At 38.8% G+C, this 23,616-nt stretch overlaps 1 protein-coding gene across 2 annotated transcripts; it reads right to left on the reverse strand.

Annotated features, from left to right (window-relative positions):
- Positions 1-436: 436 nt before the first annotated feature.
- cap1 (CAP, adenylate cyclase-associated protein 1 (yeast)) lies at positions 437-23,277 on the reverse strand. 2 transcript variants are annotated; one of them, XM_079829205.1, is made up of 13 exons: positions 23,117-23,277; positions 18,918-19,028; positions 16,305-16,405; positions 16,132-16,209; positions 13,978-14,121; positions 9,717-9,802; positions 9,520-9,625; positions 9,273-9,444; positions 7,755-7,927; positions 7,404-7,527; positions 4,501-4,583; positions 3,557-3,700; positions 437-1,585 (listed from the first exon to the last, which is right to left on the reverse strand). In XM_079829205.1, the coding sequence occupies exons 2-13, from the start codon at positions 19,024-19,026 to the stop codon at positions 1,502-1,504; spliced, it is 1,404 nt and encodes a 467-aa protein (XP_079685331.1). In that variant the 5' UTR covers positions 19,027-19,028; positions 23,117-23,277; the 3' UTR covers positions 437-1,501. The 2 variants fall into 2 exon arrangements, with proteins under 2 accessions (XP_079685331.1, XP_079685332.1); XM_079829206.1 differs by having other exon boundaries at positions 23,123-23,237.
- Between the last annotated feature and the right edge of the window lie 339 nt (positions 23,278-23,616).

Below are 23,616 nucleotides of genomic sequence, written 5' to 3' on the forward strand. Positions count from 1 at the left end.
CGTCATCAAGCCACCGTTTTAGCCCCGCCCAGTCTAACTACACAGTTCAGTCTTTGTAACGTGTTTCAGCAATACATTTCTAATATGTTTTAGAAACAAATCTCAGAATTGCCTTTACAGTGTTTCGGTTAGGTAAGATAATTGGCATTAGCATTGGCATTTTTTTTTCGGTTGAAATTTTAACAAGTCGTTCATTTGATCAAATTAATGATTAAATTAATGTATTCTTGCTGAATAAACTTTCTTAAAAAACACAAAAACAGGTAGCGAACGTTTTATAAACTACACCATAAACCACATTTGTGGTTGTAATACCGTTCAAAACTATAATAACCAACATTTGTGGTTGTAATACCGTTCAAAACTATAATCACCATCATCTGGAAACATGTTCAAGTTGCCTTTATGCCGATTATATTCAATAAAGCACAAAGACTCAGAAAAAAAGTTATTTATTGCAACAGTTTTAATGATGTTTGTTCTCCATTACCATTTCTCAGAGCAAAAAGACAAATGATACAAAAGAAATTCCCTACACACGGCCTCAATATTATGGAAAGTAAAGACTAAGAGGTTGGAATGAAAGTCTAAACTAGTTAAAGCATGTGATGAGAGCAAGAGGAGGACTAAATTAATGTAAAGCCAGTGTCTGTACAGCAGATCGTCATCAGATATCAGACACGTACCATGAGCATCTGAACATTAGGCGGTCCCCTTTCTGCCTCTAGTTTGTGCCAAAAACACTCGAGACGTCAAACGCTTTCCATCAGGAACCATGGAATGGTCATTTATTTACATTACAGGGAATGTCGCATGTGCTCTGGAATACAATATGAAGAGGGAGAAGAGAATTTCTAAAGCAACTATTGTTTTTCAGTGACACGATTGGAAATATAACTGATTTTGCAAGTTGCCAATTCATCCTCTAAGATCTGACAAATCTTCTAATTAAACCCTTGAAGAAAAAAATTATTAATAAAAGTTACAGTAAATGTCTGTGTGGTTGGTCGGAAGAGGGACATTTGTGTGCTTAATATCTGAATTGCATATGTTAAACAGAAAACGCAGTGACCCCCCAATACTTGCCCCCTGACCAGAAAATGCAAATGGAAAAAAAAAAGAATGAATCAAAAATACAAAACACAAACATGATCAAATGACTTGATTCCACTTGTTGGCCCATTCACGTGTTATTTTGCTTAGTATGGCTGCAAGACAAAAACAAAACGTATGAAAACACCCCAACTGTTGGCAATCAACTTCAAGTGCTAATGTTTTAATAAATGGAATAGAAGAGAATGGAGCCCTGCCATTGACTGAGCAAGTGCTTCTGGTAAGCAAGCGGTCATGTCACTAGCTGAAGGAAGATATGATTGCCGCTGTGATTGGCTGATAGGAGAGTCGACCTGGTTGGCATTCCATTCTGCTTTGTAGTTTTAAGCTCATTGGTCAGTCAGGTAGGACACTGCAATGGGGGCGGTCTCTCGCACAGGTCGGTCCTTTATCCGGCAATCTCGGTTGCTGTGGTGACCAGCTTGCTGCCATCCCATACGGTTTTGAACTGTTCAGGAACTGGGATCTCAGTCTAGAAGGAAAGAGAGAAAAACTCATTCTTATGTGTCAGGTAGAGATGTCAGTCGAAAAAAAAAAAAAAAAATTGCACATTTTTCTGTAAATCGCGATTAATTGCACCTAACATTAATATTTTTATTGAAATTATTTAACATTGAATCTCACTTATGTTGAAATGACCTAAAGACGACTTATGTTCAATATTTGAATTTAAGTGAACTTCTTGGTTGTTTATCCGTGCAACCTTGTAAACAATGCTTTAAGATATCAGGTAGGTCCAACAGTAATATTTGGGTAGGAAAATAATATAACACTGCACAGTCACTGTGTAAATTAAATCTAGATTAATCCTTATTAAAGCTACTAAAGTTATCCAGTCAAGAGCAGCGAATTAATTTCTCTTTTCTTTTGTTCTTTGATTAACATTAAATGACACACTACAGCAGGTTTATTAGGCTGCTGTCACTTTAAGACCTGACACGCATTCGGTTTTCTCACAATTCTTGACGCTCATTTAAGACTTTTTAACTTGTTTAAAGGAACACGCCAACTTTTTGGGACTTTAGCTTATTCACTGTATCCCCCAGAGTTAGATAAGTCCATACATACCATTCTCATCTCTGTGCCATAACTCTGTCTGACCACCCACTGCTAGCCTAGCTTAGCACAAAGACTGGAGGTAAATGGCTCCAGCTAGCCTACTGCTCTATAAGTGATAAAATAACGCCAATAACACATGTTGTGATGTGTGTAGCTACATTGTGTACTAAGACCGACGGAAAATGAAAAGTTGTGATTTTCTAGGCCGATATGGCTAAGAACTATTCTCTCATTCCTGCGTAATGATCAAGGAGCTTTGAGCCATACCATGGGTGCAGCGGCGCAATGATATTACACAATGCCTGAAAACAGACTAACTAAATTTACCTCCAGTCTTTGTGCTAAGCTAGGCTAGCAGTGGATGCGTCAGACAGAGTTATGGCACACAGAGATGAGAATGATGTATATGGACTTATCGAACTCTGGGGGATTCGGTGAATAAGCTAAAGTCCCAAAGAGTCGGCGTGCTTCTTTAAAGCCTGGGACACACCAAGCCGATGTCAAAGAACTAGCGGCAACAAAGGTCTGCGCTTGAACACACCAAAAGGACGAACCGCTGCATTCACACGGGGCGTCGGCATCAACACTTCTCATTTACTTTGAATGGGTGACATCATGCGTTGCCAAAATGAACTGTGGGTTCTGTTGCGTCACTGGCGTTGCTCGCGGCAGAAGTTGAAAAGTTTTCAACTTTAAGCGTCAACGCAGGCGTCAGCCAATCAGATCACCTGTGCAAACACCCTAGCTCAGACGCTAGCCAAATGCTTTCATGCAACACTGGAAAAGTAGTATGATTGGCTGTTGTCACTATGACAGTCACGTCAGCACCAAGCTTCAGACACACCCTCCGTCAAGCGCTGACGCCGTGAGAATGCAGTGTAAAAAGGCGATTCGACGTGCTGAATCAGGCCAAAAAATCCTGACGGCGTCCAATTAGAGCCAACAGTGCAGAACACACTGAAAAAACTAAGCTGACTGACGCTCAAATGACCATTGGCTTGGTGTGTCCCGGCCTTAAGACTGTGCTTATGAGGATTCTCACCAAAAATGGGCATTTTTGACACAATTTTGTGTGTTTTTGTCCATTCAAGTGCGATAAGATGCGAAAGAGAACTGAAATCGGTACTGGCGCTGTGAGACGGCTTTATGTGCACAGCTCTGTGTGTCAGATGTGTGTTTCACAGACAGCGCTCCTGTCTTATCGTGTTTGAATGGTTTAAAAGCACTTGAACAAATGATCATATAGTGTAACGGTTGGAAGGGTTAATGCCAGGAAAAATGGTTGTGCTAAACATTTTTAATGTGTTAAAACAAATAATCACTAAAATGAATGTGCTAATTTTCTGAGCTTTGTAATTCATAAACATGTCACTTCTTCACTTACATATTCTCCATCTTTGTTGGGCACCAGCACGTTCATCTCTGAGCTCTTAGCGCTGATGATTTCACACGCCAGAGAGTCTTTGCTCAGGTACACATGACAGCCATCGGTCTTGTTGATGGAGATGGTTGGCACTTTACCCATGACCTGGAAATCAAAAGAAAAATGACTCAGAATAAAGAGCGGAAAACAGGAGTGCTAAGAAAAGAAAACAGGAGTGCTACTTTTAATTAAAACGGTCTTCCTTAAACCTCCTTTGAAAGTCAAATTAAGGGGGAAAAGTAATTCGTTTTCAAAGGGAGTTATTCTCCATTTCAGTGTCACAGTTTCTGAATTCCCTGAAACGCCTCCGTTGTAGGGGAACAAGGAACAAACATGCCACAATATTCCTCATTTAAATAATTCCCGCCCAAAGGCATATTAAATAACGGGTTGAGTTAGTTTGTAGTGTTGAAACTGGCGGTTATGGTAAGGGGCGGGGCATTTCACAAACACGCTCAAAGTGCTTGACCAATCAGAGCACACTGATCCATCAGACCAATCAAAGCACAGTGTGCTTCTCAGAAGGAGGGGCTTCACAGAGACAGGAACTAAACAGAGCGTTACTGACAGACTGAGAAGAGCCGCAACAATGGAGAATATGGGGTGTTTTTTGAACATTCAAGCATTAAAACCTGTTCTAGTAGAGCCCAAAAATAAAAGACTTAAAGATGTGTATTAAAATTGTTCAAGAGAGATAACGTTTATTTATATTTATTAAAATACTGATACATTTTAACTGCATTATTTACCTAAAAATACATGCAAATGTATAAGAAAATGCATTTACATAAATATTTGTAAATATTTACTTAAATATTTAAAGAAATTAATGCTAAATTGACCCTGCGGATACTCTGCATTCAAGAATATTTATAGTGAGGAGAGTAAAGTGCAAACATACACACCTGGATCTTAACATCCCTGCAGTTGATCATCTCAATAATACCCACAACATCGTCAAAGACCAGACCCATTTTCTTACAGTTATCTGCAAAGACAACAAACTTAAAATATAAACATTCTACTTTTTTAATTTATTAACATGCACTAACTGCTCTGGGTGTGTGTTCACGGTGTGTGTGTTCACTACTGTGTGTGTGCATTTGGATGGTTTAAATGCAGGGCACAAATTGAACACGTCACTTCACTCACTCACTAACAGTGAACAATACTACTACAGTATTTATTAATCTTAGTTAATCTAGTTAATCTCAACATTTAGGAATACATTTTTTAAATCAAAAGTTATATGTTAACATGTTAATGCAATGCAAACTAACATTTTTATTAATTCACATTAAAGGGATATTTCCTTCAAATTAAAATTCTGTCATAATTTACTCGCCCTCAAATTGTTCCAAACCTGTGTGAATGTCTCTCTTCTGTTGAACACAAATTATATTTTGAAGAATGTGGGTTACCAAACAGTTGAATGGCCCCATTGACTAAAACAAAGAATACAATGGAAGTGAATGGGCCTCATTAAACATTCTTCAAAATATCTAGGGCTGTAATCAACCAAAGAAAATCTTGGTCGACTGAAGTCCTGAACTTTTCGACTAAAAATGACGTGAGGAAAAAAAAAACGTTAAATTAATTAGCTGCGCACTGTGCGCAGTACTTGTCTGTCTATAGATAAACATATTATAAATAAACATAAAAAAACTAGTAGGCTATTTGCTGTATATTAAATCTTTTTTGACATTTTTATTTTGGACTGAAATGAGTCTGACACACGTGCACCTGCGCAATATCATAGCCTATGATTAGGGTTGGGAATCGTGAGAAATTTTCCGGTTCCGGTTCCGCCTAACGATTCCGGTTCCGATTCCATTAAAATTATTAAACAAATAGTGGTAAAGGAAAAAGGCACAATACGCAACTCAAACAATCCATTTTGTGTTTATACTTGCTCTAAAATTAATTTACAGGTTGGCAATGTCAAAAAAGTCCTGTACTGTACATAGGCTATATTACAGTATTAATTAAGCCATTCTTGCAACACATTTTTTTCAAATGAACACCTCTGAAATTGTCGTATTTCATTTTCTCTCTGTCTCTAATAAATATAATTTATAACTTGGTTTTATTCAGTTATATGTATTAATTAGTTGTATATTAATTTAATAGTAATTCAGTTATTCAGTGAACTTGTAAATAATAAATTGCAATTCAGCATTACAAAGGTAATTGTGCCTAAACGCTTACCTAAACCATGGTGACTCAACGGTTGACATATATATATATATATATAGGCCTTTCTCTATAAATCTGGTATAAGCCCTGAGGCACTCTGTGCTGTAGCAAATGTTTTGTCAAATTGCTAGTGCAGCCTCCTTTGCATGTTATTAACTTTTCACATGTGTTACATTTTGCTTCATTATCATTCATTCTTTGGAAATGAATCCATACTTGTGACTTTCTCTTCGCCATGCTGGTGGTCAACGAGAAAATATCTGACGCAAAACCGTAAATGTGTAGCGCGAGGGCTTTCAGGCTGAACTGCGTTACACTCCTGGAAGCGGCAGGCAACGTAATTAATATTCATGATGAGGTGAGTCAGGGTTGCCAGGTTTTTACAAAAAAAACACCAAATTGCACAATCGCTTCAACCAGCGGACATGTAGAAACACAGCCCGCGGCAACAGTGGAAAGCGGGAAAAACACGGACTTGGCAACACTGGCTGTCACTCGCTATGAAAGGATACGCTTCCAGCGCTTCGCACACACATTGCACCAGAACCGTTTTCGGAACCGAAACTTAGGAATTTTGCGCGGTTCTGGTATTTTTCAAAAATCAGTTTCGGTTCTGCATAAGAACCGGTTCTCGGTTCCCAACCCTACCTATGATTTCCGAAAATATAGTACTATGTTGTCTATGTTATATGTATTATAATAACTGACAGACACTATGATTTCAGCCGCTCTGTGCAGCTCAGCTCAGCTTTGCGGCTGAGACACAAATAGACTATCAACTTAAAGCTTTTACTCTTAAACACAAAATGCACGTCAACTTTAATAAAAAAGGAATATTTATTAAACAAGCCAGATCAAGAGCAGGAACAAAATAAAGTGCAACTCAAAATAGACAGGGGAACCTAACGCAGACAAGTTAGCTTACCGTTTTTAGGTGATATGACATGTTTGTCGTCGAGCTGTGATATGCAAACCGTTGCTTGCAAAATTGGCATTTGACTTTTTCCCCCATTTTCTATTTTAAAAAAATGCTGCCACACTGCCGATGTCTTTGTTGACATGGTAGAAGAGGACTGACAAGGAAAACGCTCACAATTAAATAAATAATAGGCCTATACAGCAAAGTAGCGTACTTCAATCTGTCTCTCTTCTCCAGCGGGTTGGGCTAATCCAAAAAAAAGTGTAAACAATGGGGGTGTTCTGAAGGCAGACTGTTACCGGTGAAACAGGGGTGCTCTGAAAACACCCCCATTAGCAATTAGTGCTTTCCACCTGATGAACTGAACGCGGCCAAACTGATGAAATGAACGCTGCAAAAAAAAAAATCGACCAATCTGAATTTTGGTCGAGCCAGAACGTATCGACTAATAATCGACTGGGAGATTACAGCCCTAAAAATATAATCATCTGTGTTCAGCAGAACAAATAAATCCATACATGTTTGGAAGAACTTGAGGGTGAGTAAATTTCATTTTTCTTTATTTTTGGGTGAACTATCCCTTTAAATGTTAGTTAATAAAAATGTCTGTTCATGCTAGCGTCAACAAATGAGAGCTCGTTGTAAAGTGTAACAATGTGAACAGTGGAGGAACTGCTGGTAGTGTGTACAGACCTACAGTGATGGAGTTGATCTTCCCCTTCACCTGTAAAGTGCTGTTGTTGCACTTATAGGCATAAACCACCTGTTTCAGTTCTGTGTCATTGATCACAAGGCCATGGGCTCCTTCCTGATTTTCCTAAAGAGAGGATCAGCATATGAAGTTAAATGACCTGGCCGAACTGTGTCATGTCTTCACATTTTTAGTTTATGTTAGAACTAACACATCACATCTTTAAATATCTTCGTTTACTGCAATGTATAAACACAGCTGAGACCGAGATGGAAAATACCTTTTAAAATGGCATTTCCAAAAATAGTTTCAGCTGCGTACACAGACTATAACAGGCATCCTGACTCACTCACCACTTTCCATTTCTTGCCGTCCAGCTCCAGCACTGGAGGAAGAGTGCGGGCCGGGCTGGCAGCCGCGGTGGGCCGACCAGCGACGGGTTTGGGCCCAGCTGGCACGGGACCTGTATTGGTTTTGAGCGCAGGATTCTTGTGGGTCTTCTCGTTATCGGGCACATGCTTCAGTCCTTACAGAGAGTTAAAAGACAGGGCTATTAAAGACGAGCCTTGAATAAATGACACTGATAAAACGGTAACACTTTACAATAAGTTTTCATTAGTCAACATTAGCTAATGTATTAACTAACCATGAGCAGTACATTTGTAAATCTTTACAGCTGTTAACTAATGTAGTTAATTCATGTTAACTAATTAACCTTATTGTAAAGTGTTACCGATAAAACATACACCCAGAATTGTTGTTTTATTTTGCATTATTATTATTCGTAATGTTACTACTGTTATTATTATGCTTTTTGGTTTTCAATCTTCATTGATTTTTTTCCTGTTAATTCAGCCATTTTTATGGACAAACGTCTGATAAGCTGGACAAAAAAAAAGAAGGGACATTTGACTTGCGTTTTTACTGCCGACTTTCTTTTTATTGCAGTGATTGTATGGGTAGGGATGGGAACAGTATATTGTATAAGAAATGCATCTAATTGTTCTCATCTTCATAATAGAATAATTATAATTACTGATAAAAACTCAAAATGAACATCCTGAAGGCAGTAAGAGCTACTTTGGATTAAAAGCATTTGCCAAATGCACAAATTTAAATAATAATAACAACAAAAATATAAGTTATTACTGCGGTTATACTGGTTATTATTAGTATTAATAATTAGGGTTATTATAGTTAAAATAAAAAAAACTCACTTGAAATACATTTTAACTAAAATAAATAAAAAAATGTAAACTTTATTTCAACTAAATGTCAGGAAAACATCTAATTTTAATTTATAAATCACAACTGAAATAAAATAAAAAAAAGTATTCAGAAATACTTAAAAAAAACGAATACAAATGACAAACACAATTCAAATTCAACTCGAAATATTGATAAATATAATAACATCTCAAATGATATTAAAATAACACTGTCAATAATAATAGTATAAATGTGATCACTTTAATTTGATCACTTTAATGCTGTAGAAGTATCGTTAAAGTTAACTAATGTTTACAAATGAAACCTTATTGTAAAGTATTACCATATAAATTAATAATAAGTGACAAATGGGACACCCTAGAGCCTCATGGATGTGAACAAGTGAGGGCCACAGGACCGTATCATTTGGAACGAGGCCTAACTTTGCCCTTTTCAATGACCTTTGTACACATACACTGATGCTCCCATTACAGCGCATCAAGTGGAACAATCTGCATCATGTCCAATCAGTCAAAAGGACTTTTTAATGTTTTAGCAATGATCCTTCCATCATTTAAACAGCAATAAACGTGCCACTGAATGTGTTGTGGCTCTACTGGAGCCATTTTAGTACCAAATCAAGTCAGGGATCCGTGTAATACCTTTAGTAATATCAGCTCCCTTGTTGAGGGAGGCGAAGAGAGCATTGCGATTGATTGCTCCACCCGATTCTCCACCTGAAGACTTGTCGAAGTCCATGGGGGGTGGAGGGGGGCCTGGGGGAGGCGGAGCTCCTCCGCAGGGGCCACCTCCAGAGGCCGAAGCAACGGGACCCTGTAAAACAAAAACAATTAAACTACTTATTCTGAACCACGTGGGACAAAATGAACACACGAGTATGAGACTCACAGTCTTGCTCCAGCTCAGTCCAGTGGTGTGGTGCTGCTTGATGTAGGCCTGCAGCTCCGCCCAAATGGACACATAGGCATTGACCCAGTCCACGTGTGTCTTATCTCTGAAAATAAGACATTAAAGCACATTGGAAAATTACAAATATGCCATTTTGCTTCTATGCTAGTTTCTTCACACCACAGACAGACACATACTTCTCCTTGTAATCCTTGAGCACACGGTTTGTGTAAAACATGGCTGCGTCCTGCATGTCCTTCACAAAGGGGCCTGGCTTTGGGGCCTAACACATTAAAAGAGAGAAAAATAATTTCAGTTTTGCAAATTTAGAACTTTGAAAGAGCATATCATAAATATTTTATTCATTTTACATCATAACATTTTGAAATGACTGATCCCAACGCATACATCTTCAAAAACCATATCGTCGCTGTCAGGTGGTATCACCATTTTTAATATTTTTTTTAATAAATCATTATTATTGGTCACCCTTTACACCCGTCCTTGAGTTTTGCAAATATTTAGCAATGAAACTTATTAAAAAGAGCGTGTGACTAAACCTCATAACTCCATTGGATGTTCAAACTGTCAGTCAAACCTCATAACTCCACCCACCTCTATCGCGAATGAAGTGCCGCACACATTTTGGAGCATCTCTGCTTGTTTGCAATGCGAGGGCAAATAAAGAACTGGTTGTTTAAATAAGTAAAGCATTTTGTTTAGAAACGGAAGTTTCGAGATTGGATTCATCAGTCCTTGCTAATTTTAGACCAAATTCAACATTTTATTTCTTAATAACTGGTTCCACAACTCGATGTTTAAAAGACCTGGGTACAACTCCTGAGGCCAGGCTACTGTTGATAGCTAGAATTTTGGGACCAATAGCTTCAAAAGAGTCGTTTAGAAGACGTGGAGGAACAATATCCCTGCCACCTGAGGATAGTTTTATTTCAGCAATGATCTCGCTCAATGAGGCAAGAGACGCTGGCTCAAACTGATTAAAAACAGCAGAGCACTCAGTGACAATGGGTAAAACAGTCAATGGGAGTGGAATATTTGCTCTAATAGCCTCAACCTTGACAATAAAAAAAAAAAAAAAAGTGTAACAACTGTTCACACATTTAGATAAATGGCTGTACATAAGTAGCTTGTGGAATGTTTAAAACCGCATTAAAAAGGTTAGTTAACCCAAAAATTAAAATAGTCATTAATTACTTACCCTCATGTCGTTCGACACCCGTAAAACCCTAAATAACGACTTATATAGTGATGACCAATTTTAACACACAGCATCATGAAGCTTCGAAGCGTTATGAATCACTGAATCGATTCAACGATTTGGATCGCCAAAGTCACGTGATTTCAGCAGTTTGACACGCGATCCGAATCATGAGTCGACTCACTGATTCATAAAGCTTCATGATGTAGTGTTTTGAAATCGTCATCACCATACAAGTCGTTGTTTAGGGTTTTTTGCGCACAAAAATTAACTCTCGTCGCTTCATAAAGTTATTGTAGAACCACGGTAGTGAGATGGACTTTGTAATGACGTCTTTAGTACCTTTTAAGGGTCTTGAGAGTGTAAAGTGCCATTGTGCCAATGGAGGCCTTTCTGAGCCATTGGATTTCAACTAAAATATCTTCATTTGTGTTCTGAAGATGAACGGAGGTCTTACGGGTGTCGAACGACATGAGGGTGAGTAATTAATGACAATTTTCATTTTTGGGAGAACTAACCCTTTAATAGTAGTGAAGAGTTCAGCTGGTTTATGAGAGTTCTTACAGATAACATTAGAAAGATACTTTAATTTCTCAGATCTAACAGTTTTTTGATATTTAGACAAATTCTCCTTTAAAATATCAAAAGAAACCGGTCATTTATCCTTCTTCCAGCGGCGTTCCGCCCATCTACACTGCAAGACCGCTAATTTTGTTCCAAGGATGGTAACGATAGCAGTTTGAAGGTCGCTGCGCGTTCGGTGTTTTCAGCTGGGCAGAATGGATTTAATTCAAATTTATCTTTAATCTGACTCCATTTTATCATAATCTCGAATTTAGGATAGAATGCCAATTGGTTGTTTGGTCATTTATATTTAATAGTTAGTCACACATTTAATCATTCTGTTTAACCCTTTGTTGCAATTATTCCATTCCGTAATCTACTAGAGAATAATTACAGAGTAATTCAGAATAGATCAAAAATTTTACAACTTATTAACAGTCAGGTAAATGTATAATGCCAATTACATAATCAATTCAAAGATAGTCCATACACAACATCAAATACTTTGTAGCAAAGAATAAGATATTAATACCTGACTTCTGAATATTACATAACGCAGAGTGTCTAACATTCTGCGTTATGGGCCGAACTCATTACAGCATCGAGCCCCGAACTCTCTCCTACATCGCTTTAAGTAGGTCAGACCAGGCCGAAACCTCTTTCAAATGGAAACATGATAACAAAGGGAATTTAAATTGAATTGCTCTCCCATTTGCCTGGATGGAAAGAGGAGACTCCAAAAGCCACACCCATCATAATATGCAAAATATCTCTAAGCTCTCTTATCATCTTGTATACTTCTGTGGGGACGAGATTTTTGTATCAGTCGCACTGAGACATTTCAAACGATATCAAACACATAATATTGTATAATGAGAATTGACATTTAAATCATACAGATTTTGGGTATATTTCGGTGATCTCTCAGCGTGGAATAAGATGGGGGAAATTCAGGAGAAGGGAAATACATGTAAATTAGAGCCATTCTCAATTGATTCACTCAGTGTGACGTTGTCGCGAAAAGTGTCTTCTCAGTGAGTAATTGTCCTCCACCAGACATTAGGGGTGGGAATCTTAAGGCACTTAACGATTCGATCCGATTCCGATTTGGGGAGAAACGATCCGATTCCCAAAACGATTCTTAACATACATTTTTGGTAACTAATTATCCTGCTGTGCAAATACATGAACTTTACATTTTAACCAAAATTGAAGCTAATATGTGTTTTGTTTTTAGTTAGAATATCTGTTTGACAGTATTGCCATATTAAAAATGATTATGATGATTTCTTTTAATGCTTTTATTTTATTAACAAAGTTATATTCAAGATTAACAAGCTCTAATGAAACATAGTAAGCCATACAAATTCTAAAGAACACATCTTAACTAAAAACATCGGCTAATGCAGAAGAAAAACAACTTTAGCGCTCACTGAAAAGCCAAATTCAGTGTGTGCGCATAACATCTCACATGAGAAAACCTGCCGAGCTGCAACAGTCATGTTAGACACATTTAACGAATCACTCACCAAAACGAAGTCTTTGTTCAGAATTTTTAATTCGTTTAGAATTTTTAATTCGTTTGAAACATTGTGCAGTAGTTCAGCAATATTCGATAAGTCATTACAAAAATTATGCCACAGATGTTGGTAGGTTTATGTCCCGGCCATGGCATCGGAGACATAGGAGTGTTATTAAGCATTAATGGCAAAGAAAGCGCCTTATAGCCTACTTGAGCACCACTTCGTTAATTTGGCTTAGAATTTCGTTTGTTGGAAATATGAACTTAATTTAGAAATGCTTTTGAAATTAAAAACTTTGCATTTAACAAGCAAAATACATTTTTGAAATGGGGAGGCAGCCGCAGCGAGCGCAGACGCAGAGCGGCCAGAGAAACGGAGGAGCGACTGCTGTAAGGCGTTTGAGCAAAACTGCAGAAAAACGTGCAGAAAACGTGCGGGTGTTGAACCCTCTAACCGGGAGAAGTGTCCCCACGGGTGCCACACCCCTGAGCAGGTCATAGTTTGTCCATTTTATTTTAAATGAAGCCAATTCACCAGCATACGAACGTTCGCCTATCAACGTTTGGCCGGTGACCGCACGCGCGTGTTGAATTGAACACAGAATCGATTCTGAATCTTTGGATAACGAATCGCGATGCATCAACCTTTTCTCCCACCCCTACCAGACATATTGGCATTATGCACGTTTTCACAGTCTTTCAACACTCAAGCCTTATAGCTCGAGTATTAGCATTCAGCCACGGTTGAACTCTAGTCTTTTCTCGAACCGTCCTAAAAAGGTGCCACTGTATCCAAAATACTTTGACAGGTTGAAGAAAACAATGAGGTTAAGTCATCGGTATTAAGGCCAGAAGAGGACATTGAATAGTCATCATCTAGATTGAGATATGAGATATATCTCATGATTGAGATTTGGAGAGGGGGTGAGCAGGGAAGATGTATTCTTTGAATATCAAGAAATATCAGTTTGTGCAATAAAAGCCATCAAAGACAATTTTGCGTCACAAATGCATATAGTCCCTGTCTTAGTGTCTCAGCGGCGTTGACCAAGGACCGAGTAGCCGCTATAATTGATTCAATTTCAAATAGAAACGACACACATAACTACAAAACTGCAACACACAGTGCTGACAGCTCCACCCTTTGCCTTACCATTGCAACCCAACCGAGGGCGGGAACGCTCTCGCTGACCGCTGAGAGGTGGTTGAAGTGAGGAGAGGAGCGGTTCTTCTCTCGGAACGCCTGCACATCCTGGATCACTTTAGACACGGGGGCCAGCAGAGGAGCCAGGGCGGACTACATCACAGAGGAAGAGATGGACAGACATGACACGATGAGAAAATGTTACAAAAATAGTAAACAATAGCCGTTTCCATCCACCTATTTTCTTTTAATGGCATAACATTTTTTTTTTTAAGCGCTGGATGGAAAAGCCAAAATGTGCATAATTCAAAAAATGTGCATTAAAAATGAAATGCTCAATTTAGTTTGATTTTTTTAAACAAAATTTATCTGACAAGAAAACATGCACATAAACCACGATGGAAACACATTTACGGAATAAATTTCTCGATGCAAATCATAAAAGACACGTAACTTTGCGATGGGATGGTGTAACGATCTCGTCGCACAGCATCTGAAATGCAGTTTTTGTTCATTCTGAAATGCCTGAGTAAAGTCTGTCGTCAAAGTGGTCTTATGCTGCGTTCACACCAAACGCAAATAGAGCGTCAGGAGCGAGTGATTTCAATGTTAAGTCAATGGAAAGGCGTGTTGACGCCTTTCCATGACGCCTTTTGTCTGGAGGTCCTGCGGCACGATGGACACAATTCCACCTCATTCGCGCGAATGATGCGAATTGAGCGTTTTGTGCGTGAGTGGTGCTTTTTGTGCATTCACACGTTTGAAGCGAATTCGCATCTGACGCCCGAGTTGAATTTTTTTTTACTTTGGCGTCAATTCACGCCGCGTTAACTAATCAAGAGCCTGCTCGCTGCTGTCACGTGGTAAAGTGACGTGATGAGAAACCCTGCATAATTTAAAAATACTACTAATGTGTCACAAAATGTAGTTTTAAGACTTTTTCAGGTGAGAATGTAGTTGTTTAAAGCTCAAATCTGTGGTTTATTTATAAAGAGAGCGCCTATTTAAAGCGATCCAGGCAATCAGCGCTCATTAACCCCGGCGAGAGCAGCTTTTCCTCAGCCAGTCCTTCTGCCGTTTGCCGCTGGCTCTGATGTCCTGTAGTGGTTCGTCTTGTGTGGATCTAACGGGCGATCTTTGGTGTCATGAATCTATTATTTGTTGTCTGCCAAATCGTTTTGACTGAGGGCAAAGAGAAGTTCCATAACTTTTTTTTTAAGGATATTTAAATATACATGCAGTGAAGATAATATAGGAGTTGCCTGGACCACATTTGTGTGGCGATTAATGTTTAATATATATTTTTAATGAAAATGAAAAGAGGCAGAGTGGTGTTTTATGACATATTTCTCCTGGAGTGCCTTGAATATGCGTCTATTTCGCTTCAAACTCTCGATTTATACGCACGTCCAATTTGCTGTGGACGCGTGAATGGATTCAAAATGTTCAAGCGTCCAACTAGATGTTGTGGACGCGATTTTGACGCTCTATTCGCGTTTGGTGTGAACGCAGCATTACACGACTGTGATCCCAAACAGAAGGCATCTGCCTCCAAAAGCAAGCTAACATAATTGCGTTTCATCTGTGAAAGTAATTTATTAAATATAAAAATTATTATATACAGTGGTATTATATACTTCTCCTGCAGCAACTTTTTTTTGTGTGATATCTAGCGCCAGTTTATCAGGAATTTTGTTCTCTCGCTTTATTCACAATTGTTTTATGCGATTTTGTGCACAAGTTAAATTCGCAACTTTGGATGGAAACCGCTAATATTGGTGTGAAAGATTAATGTTCAAAACGTTTTTTGTTTTTTTTTAAAGAGAAATGAATACGATCATTCAGCAAGGAAGCATTAAATTGATCGAAAGTGACAACAATTGTAAATAAAAGCTGACCTTTTCACTTTAGTTGTTTACAAAAAAATATTAAGCAGCACAACGGTTTTCAGCATTGATAATCAGAAATGTTTCTTGAGCATATTAGAATGATTCATATGCTCAAATACTCTGATATATTCATAAATTGAAATATTAAACATATTACTGTTTTAAATTTATTTTGATCAATTAAATGCAGCCTTGTTGTAGAGACTTTCAAACTATTTTGTATGTTGTGTAGTGTAGCAGCCACTCTTATTTTAAAATGCACCATAACACTTACATCGGCAGGTTTCTGAGAGCGGGAGGCAGTGGCCAGAAGCTGCCTTTGACAGGAAAAGGCCTGCTTCATCATCTCAGCCTACGACACAGAACAAATGATAAGGAACATTGCGTGGACTCTATCAATGTGTGCCTGGGTTCAGGAACTGTAATGACATTGCAGGATTTACATACATGCTTCTGAACGTCTCCTCCGATCTTCTGACTGAGGGCCGCGTACTGAGCCACAGGGCCAGAGATCAGACCGTCATAGGCTTCAACATACGCAGACACCGCTGAATACAAGAGAAACAAGAGCAGAATCACACCGTGTTCTAACCAGAGAGACACAATACAACATTTCCAGCAACAAGCACTTTGTCTGTCCATTAGAGACAGACAGATATGGGTTTTTCCATAGAGTTTAAAGGTCAGGGTCAGCCGATGGCCGATATTTAGGGCTCAGATCTTGATGTTTTCCCATTCATTTGCATGCTAAAATTGTCACACTAATAATAAGTGCATGCACAACATTTCTAAAATTAACTTCACTTATTGAACCATCCCTTGAATCTTAATTCTGCACGGTATTAAAATAAAATATTAATGAAACAAATCAATAAACTGACCAAGTACTGTGTTTCCCACAGATTAGAAACCAATTTGTGGTGGCGGGTGGGCGGCAGATGATTGGCACAAATATCGATCTTGATTCAGTATCAATTCGTATGTATATATCCTGTACATATACGGAAAAATAAGTTCGTCTTTTTAGCACTATTTTAAACTTTGCTTGGGTTAAATTATATTTGCTAGCATTCATTAATATTCACTTGTGTGTGCTTATATAACTATCATTAAAAATATTAGGATGCAACTTTTTAAAATTTCACATTTAAAGAAATCTAGTGTTTGATCATGTCAAAATATTTATTCAAATGCAAAACCTAAAAATAAGTAAGAAGTTGTGATCTGCAAAACTTGAGCAACCAGACTAGATGCATGTATATTTATTAAAGAGCCATACAAGCACCTAGTAGGTAAACCATGGCTTTACAAATGAAAATAATTATTTTTCCAGCCACAAAATGACTGTAATTTGCCGCTTTGCAGTGGAATTCTCTATTTTAACCTTGATTACTACACTAATTGTAATATAATTACATGGCCACTTCGAGTGACAGGTGGATAGCTATTTATCTGCTGTCTGTTAGTCATCGCGTCACTTCAGCTCCGCCCATGTCCCGCCTCTTTGCCCATTTTCTGTTATCCTGGAGTGACGCGCGGTCAAGATGGCAACGGCCAGCTCAACCCTATTTTATGCTTCAAAACTGCTCTTCAGAATCCTATGGGTGACATCACAGAAACTACGTCCATATTTTTTTACAGTCTATGCCGCCTACCCAAGTTGACATTATTTTAGTTGCGCGCACCCTCGCTCTCATGCAGCCGCATCGAGTATAAACAAGGCTTTAGCAAGGCTTAACCCTTTAAGACCTAAGGGTATTTTTACAATTAATTTTCCGCCTGGTGTTATTTACTAAAAAAGCTTGTAAAACATCAACCCTGTTGTGCACAGACAATTGACACTCCTCTTTTTTTTCAAGACAAGTTGCTCTGTCAGTATATTTGTGTTGCATTGATGTCACCTGAATGTAAAATAAGTTATGGGACCATAAAGACAAATGAAAAAAAAAAACGGAAATTGAATCACTCAAATATTTATTGAAAACACACACAAATAAATAAAAGCTAAGCATATTTCCTCTGGAAAACAGTTTGTTCAAGTCTTTGGAGTCCTGGAACTCAGGAATAAACATGATAACTTATACAGAACCAAAACTATTTACATTTTTCCAAAAAAAGTCCAGGCGCTTTTGGCCTCTTTGGATTTTGGATATTTACTGGTGCCAAGCCTCAAAACAGTTCCTATCAGGAACTTCTCCTCAAACTTTCTCCTCAAACTTTTTCCTCAAACTTTCTCCACAAAACTACTAAAAACTGCAGCGCGTCTCTCTCTCTCTCTCTCCTCAACACTAGCCGTGCGTCTCTCTCTCTTCACAATAACAGAGCTGTGGTTCATGCGTAATGACGCACACCAACGTGGATGACGGATCAGCCTGTCATTGGTCAAACCCTCATCCAAAATGGCAGCTAGCATCGCGCTAGCGGCAAAAATGACGGAAAATTTATAAATTATGGACATCAAGTGGATATATCTTGGATGTAAGCGTTTTGATTTATTGCTGAACAACTCCAAAAAGATGCACATGTTCCAGGCTGGATAGAAAACCTTCTGTAAAGGCTACAAAGACACCAAAGACTGCCCCGTGATGGCTAGCTCGTTAGCTTTCTGCTGGAAAAAACGGTAAGAAAATCGATAAAAGTTTCATGAAATAATATAGATATTTATCGGAGGTGCCGTGTGACGTCGTGGGCGATGCCGTCGGGCTCTGAGGGTTAAATAACAAGGCTTTATACACTGTTCTGGGCTGCTCCAGGAGTAAGGACAGCTCTGCTCTGGTGCTGTCTGTGAGCGGGCGGAGTAACGTAGCTCAATCACACTGCGGTGTTTGTGAGAGCTGCTGCCTTCTCCACCCCACGCACGGAGCGAAACTTTATGTATACAGACGTGACGTAATGACACAAAGAGGAACAGCACCATCGTTTTGAACACTGGCTGGTTATGTAGTTCCTCAAATTGATTTTGAACAAAAATAGTTACGGAGTTCAAATTTCTAACTCCAAGTGCACACTTGGTAAGGGCCACTAATTATCTTCAGACAGACTGGTTTAGGTTGTTCTTACGTCCAGATGATCCAGCAGCCGGGCCGCCTCCACCCCCAGAACTGGACATGGACTCCAGACGGCCCACAGCCACCTCCAAACGCTGCACTAGACCCGCCAGCTCTGCCATACCTGCTCAGAGAGAATGAGACAGAGAGAGAGAGAGAGAGAGAGAGAGAGACCGAGAGAGAGAAGGCACAATAATTACAGAGAATAAGGTTTTACAGGATCACAGTAAGCATGAAAGTCGCTTGAAACTGAAGTAGACAAATCTTTTCTTCTGTATTGTGACGCACATCTGGGTGAAACGGATTATCAACCGCAAAATAAAAAACATATAGGGCGGGGACTTGGACTCGGTTGTTGATTGGATGGAGGCAGATCTGAATGAAAGCTTGCAGATGATTGTAAGAAAGGGGCGGGGCTAAAGTGGACTAAACGATTAGAGAATAATTTGTTTCACCAGAAGATTAAAGGTGCACTTTGTAACTTTTCCGTCCACTTGAGGTCACCTGTTCAAAACAAAGGCGTAGTTTGATGATGGCAAGTTTGAGCGCAGAATCTTGGGACATGTGGTCTTCACCTCACAGCCGGTGGGAAAGAATCGGGATAGGACTCGGGCAGAAATCATGTTCATGGATGTGATTATTAACGTTACTGTAGTCTGAAGCAGAAGCAGGAGCGAGTGTTGTGGAGCTGAGGAACCGCTGGAGCGATTGTTAATAAGATGAACGCAACACACGCCTCTCGAGCAGCGGGACTTTTATTATGACACAGTCACCGGCGTCACTTCCGCTTTTCCGGTCATGAGTGTGAGGTAACGCAGCTCTGCTTATCATATTAGACACATCTGAGTGTGTTAATGATGTTGTGACGTTACTCTGTGTGTTCTCTCAGCGGCTGCTATGACACTTGTTCACACTGCAGTGAGAGTAAAGCGTTTTTGCTAAATAAAACCGGAAACCGAGGGGAACGCTGATGTGACGCAATCGTCAGGCGACTCCCTCACACGTCCCAGTTCCTTAGTTAAAATAGCAATTTTCTCACGATTTACAAAGAGTTTGACACATTTGGGATATTGTAAGTACTCAACTGAACAAAATATATAACACTGGCCTAGTGGTTTTTGGATATTTTACTGAAAAAATGTTACATAGTGCACCTTTAAGGTTCGATTTTTGATTAAGAATAAGAGCTTAAATGTATTGATTAACCATCTGACTGTGGTTATTTGATCCAACCGCAACTTGAGACATAACCAGAGTAATTGTGCAGTTTAAAAATCACATTTTGCCAAAGAATATTAAAAAACACTGAGGAAAATACACAAGGATAGTCAAATGTCTTCCTTTATACAAAATGAAGGACTGCATTATATTAATTATATAGTAGAAAAATATAAATTTGTGCAGCATTGAAATCATGTGGGCCAATATAATTATTTTTTATTGAATTATATACACAACTTATATTGTATGTGACTGACATGAACAACAAAATTGTAATCGTCAATTATTTGAATGACTAAATTCATAAGTGGCAGGACTGTTTAAAAAAAATAAACATGCACAGATCAATAACTTTCATTTCATGCCAATTTTAAGAGTATTCTTGTATTCTGCCTTTTGCATTTTACTTATTCCGAAACTCAAAAAGAGCAACAGTGGCAGAGCACATAAAAAGTGAACGCATGGAAAACACGGATGCACAATATACCGAGCCTAGGGAGAATGCAGGACGTGCCATAACATGCTGTCCAACAAAAATGCAACCAGAGGAAAAAGAAAAATATATATGTGTCAAACCTCTCAAGATACAAAAAGGAGGAAGTAGATCTTGTTTGCTTTCTCTGGGCAAGGCCATCTTTACTGCCCCTTCACATGCACACAGGTAACATTACGTAACAGAAACCTGATACACGAATCTGGCTCACTGACTCACCTGAATGAGTCCTCTGGGGAACGCACAGGTATCCACATATGAGCCCGTAATCACCTGCTTCTAATGAGAGCGTATTCCCGAGGGAAAACCCCACTTATTTACGACTCCTTCAGGAATCACAAATTTCCCAAGACTGCAGTAACACTAAACTATTAACGGTGAACAAGTTCATGTCGGATACATTAAATGGCACTAGTATGGAGAATACAATATAAAAGAGTAACGTTTGAGTAAGATAGTCAACATTACTCTTATAATAATAACAACAGATTCCTCTGTGGCCACAACCAGCTGAGGCTGTGTTTTCCAGCAAGTGGATTTAACAAAACATTTATTCACACAGGGACTAAAAATCACAGAAGCACATTCACCGTTGAGGGAATAAAAGCACATGAGCTAAGTGCAGAATTTCAACGTTTGCCAAATATAATAAAGATTAAAGAAGTGAAAGAGCAGACTGAAGTCAAACTAGAGTCAAATTCTCTTTTTCTACTCTTTTTTCTCCCTCCACATTGTAAGAAAATATTCACATTCAAATTAGTGTAGTCAAATTTCCTTGCCTCAGGTACGCAATTACAGACCAATTCCTAGTGTCCTCGCCCTAAAATCCAGAATGAGGCAGCGATTATTGCAGAAACTGCCACCTACAGATGTGGGAAATGTGCTTAACTGCTTATAATCCGAGATTGAAATCAATTTGGGTACTAAATTCAAACGTTACCGGTCTTTCAGAACTTCTACAAGCCAAAACAAATATCAGAAATTAATCTAAGCAGCGATTTTGATAATCTGGTTTAAGTATATTCATTATTAAATCTGATTTGGAATCACTGAATTGAAAGCTTTTGTCCACATTCAGTGCATTAGCGGGTGTTAAAGGGACCCCAAACCCCATTGACTTCCATAGTATTTTTTCATCTGTATTATGGAAGTCAATAGTTTCGTTACAAACATTCTTCATAAATATCTTCCTTTGTGTTCAGCAGAACAAAGAAACTCATACAACTTAGGGTGAATAACTGACAGAATTTTCATTTTTGGGTGTACTGTCCCTTTAATTTCAGATTAAGACAGACTAAAAACAATAGTTTCTGTGCTTCAACACCGAAGCATTACATCACACCTGCTCTAAATTCAGTAGGTAACACCCTAAAAGAAGGTAAACATGTCAAAACAAGATAAGATTCAAAGGCAAGCCTGAAACGTCAAGCATTATGGGCGCAAGCTGCTCTTCTGGACATGAAAACAGGTCATTTATGCTTCAGTACTAGTAAAACTAGGCCATATCGCATCCATTCTCGGCACAGCATAGGATGAGATGTGCTACATTTATTAAACACACACACACACACACACGACACGAACAATAATCTAATGGGTTTCTTGACAAGCAATCAAGCCATTAATAGGGATACAATAGGATACGAGGCAAGCCAAGAGATTCGATGCGTTTCGATTTGATTTGATTCGATTTGAATAATCAGGCCAGCCGGTACAACACAGTCAGTCAGACAAAACCGAGATTCATTGAGAAATAATATGGAAACGGAAACAATTTAGCGATCGGTAGACGCGACGAGCTTGTGTTCAGATTTCCTGCACTTAAACACCCGCCCCACTTCCTTAATTTGCGCTGTAGCGATTTTCGGTGTTCTTTTGAGTCGGATCTTTTCAGTGAATCAGTTGAACCGAATCCGACCAACGGTCAAACAGTTTTCTAATAATGAGCGAGATGTGACACGATGAACAAAGATTTGACATTATGCAAAAGGTAATATAATACAAAGTATAGTGTAAAAAAAATACGCAGGATAATAAATAAATAAATAAATATGCAGGATTTAAACGATGCTGATAACCGTTGATACGCGTCATCACGGTCTTTGAAAAAAATGCATTGGACACATTCGAAAAGCGTTGACGTAACGAATCGCTGAATTGTTTATGAACCAGTTCTTGAAACGTACTGTTCGAAAGAACCGATTCGCAGAGATGAGTCGGACTACCCATCACTGAGCTCTGCAAGATCAGGAACTTTTCCAACCGTCGCATTTAGACTGCTGTTGAGACATCTGCACACATGCAAATATATAATAAATCGCTTTTTATTTATAAGGCCTAATGCCACTGTGAGGATATATCGCTTTTGAGAGTATTATGCGCGAGCCCGTTTCAGTTGTCATGATTTGCGCGGAGACGCAGCGGCGTCTAGAAAAGATTTCCGCCGGCAAGTCGCTTAACACAGATATCTAATCATGTAGACAATGTTTTATCCTTACCGTTACCGTCTGAGAAATGTTACAGTGGTCCTGGCTTTAGTCTTTGCTGTTGAATGGGTGTGTTACGGGCTCCCCGTCTGCGATGTCTTCCTGTATGAGCGTGTTGAAGTTCCCAGCTGTCACCGCGCGCCGTTTCCGCCCAAACTCCACCAGCAGCTACACTTCCTTATAAGGACAAAGGAGAGAGAGATAGAGAGAGAGAGAACGAGCGTGTAATAAAGTGATGAAAAAGAGTAAAACAGGAACAGGAAGACTCAAACCTGAGTACGAATGTCTATTTGTTTATTGATTTCAGCCAATCTTAGGTGACTAGATGCGACATTAATAATAGGAATTCCCTCAGTTTAACATGTAAGACAGACATGTGATATAATTATGTAATAATGAAAGTGTCATGTCTGGGCCAAAATTATTAGTGGAACTGGAGGGGAAGAGAAATTTGAGATTCAGTGCATATCCTAGTTGCCCAAACAGGAAGTGTGGATGTCACAATTGTAATC

Source organism: Gobio gobio (assembly GCF_949357685.1).
Source record: "Gobio gobio genome assembly, chromosome: 11".
Classification (NCBI taxonomy): domain Eukaryota; kingdom Metazoa; phylum Chordata; class Actinopteri; order Cypriniformes; family Gobionidae; genus Gobio; species Gobio gobio.

What these genes read in the sequence shown, in the direction of transcription:
- cap1 (XM_079829205.1), bottom strand. Translation starts at nt 19,026, where the DNA reads ATGGCAGAGCTGGCGGGTCTAGTGCAGCGTTTGGAGGTGGCTGTGGGC. An exon ending in CTCAAGGATTACAAGGAGAA is followed by an intron (nt 9,626 to 9,716) that starts GTATGTGTCTGT and finishes TCTTATTTTCAG; the next exon opens with AGATAAGACACACGTGGACT. An exon ending in GACTGAGCTGGAGCAAGACT is followed by an intron (nt 9,445 to 9,519) that starts GTGAGTCTCATA and finishes TTTGTTTTACAG; the next exon opens with GGTCCCGTTGCTTCGGCCTC.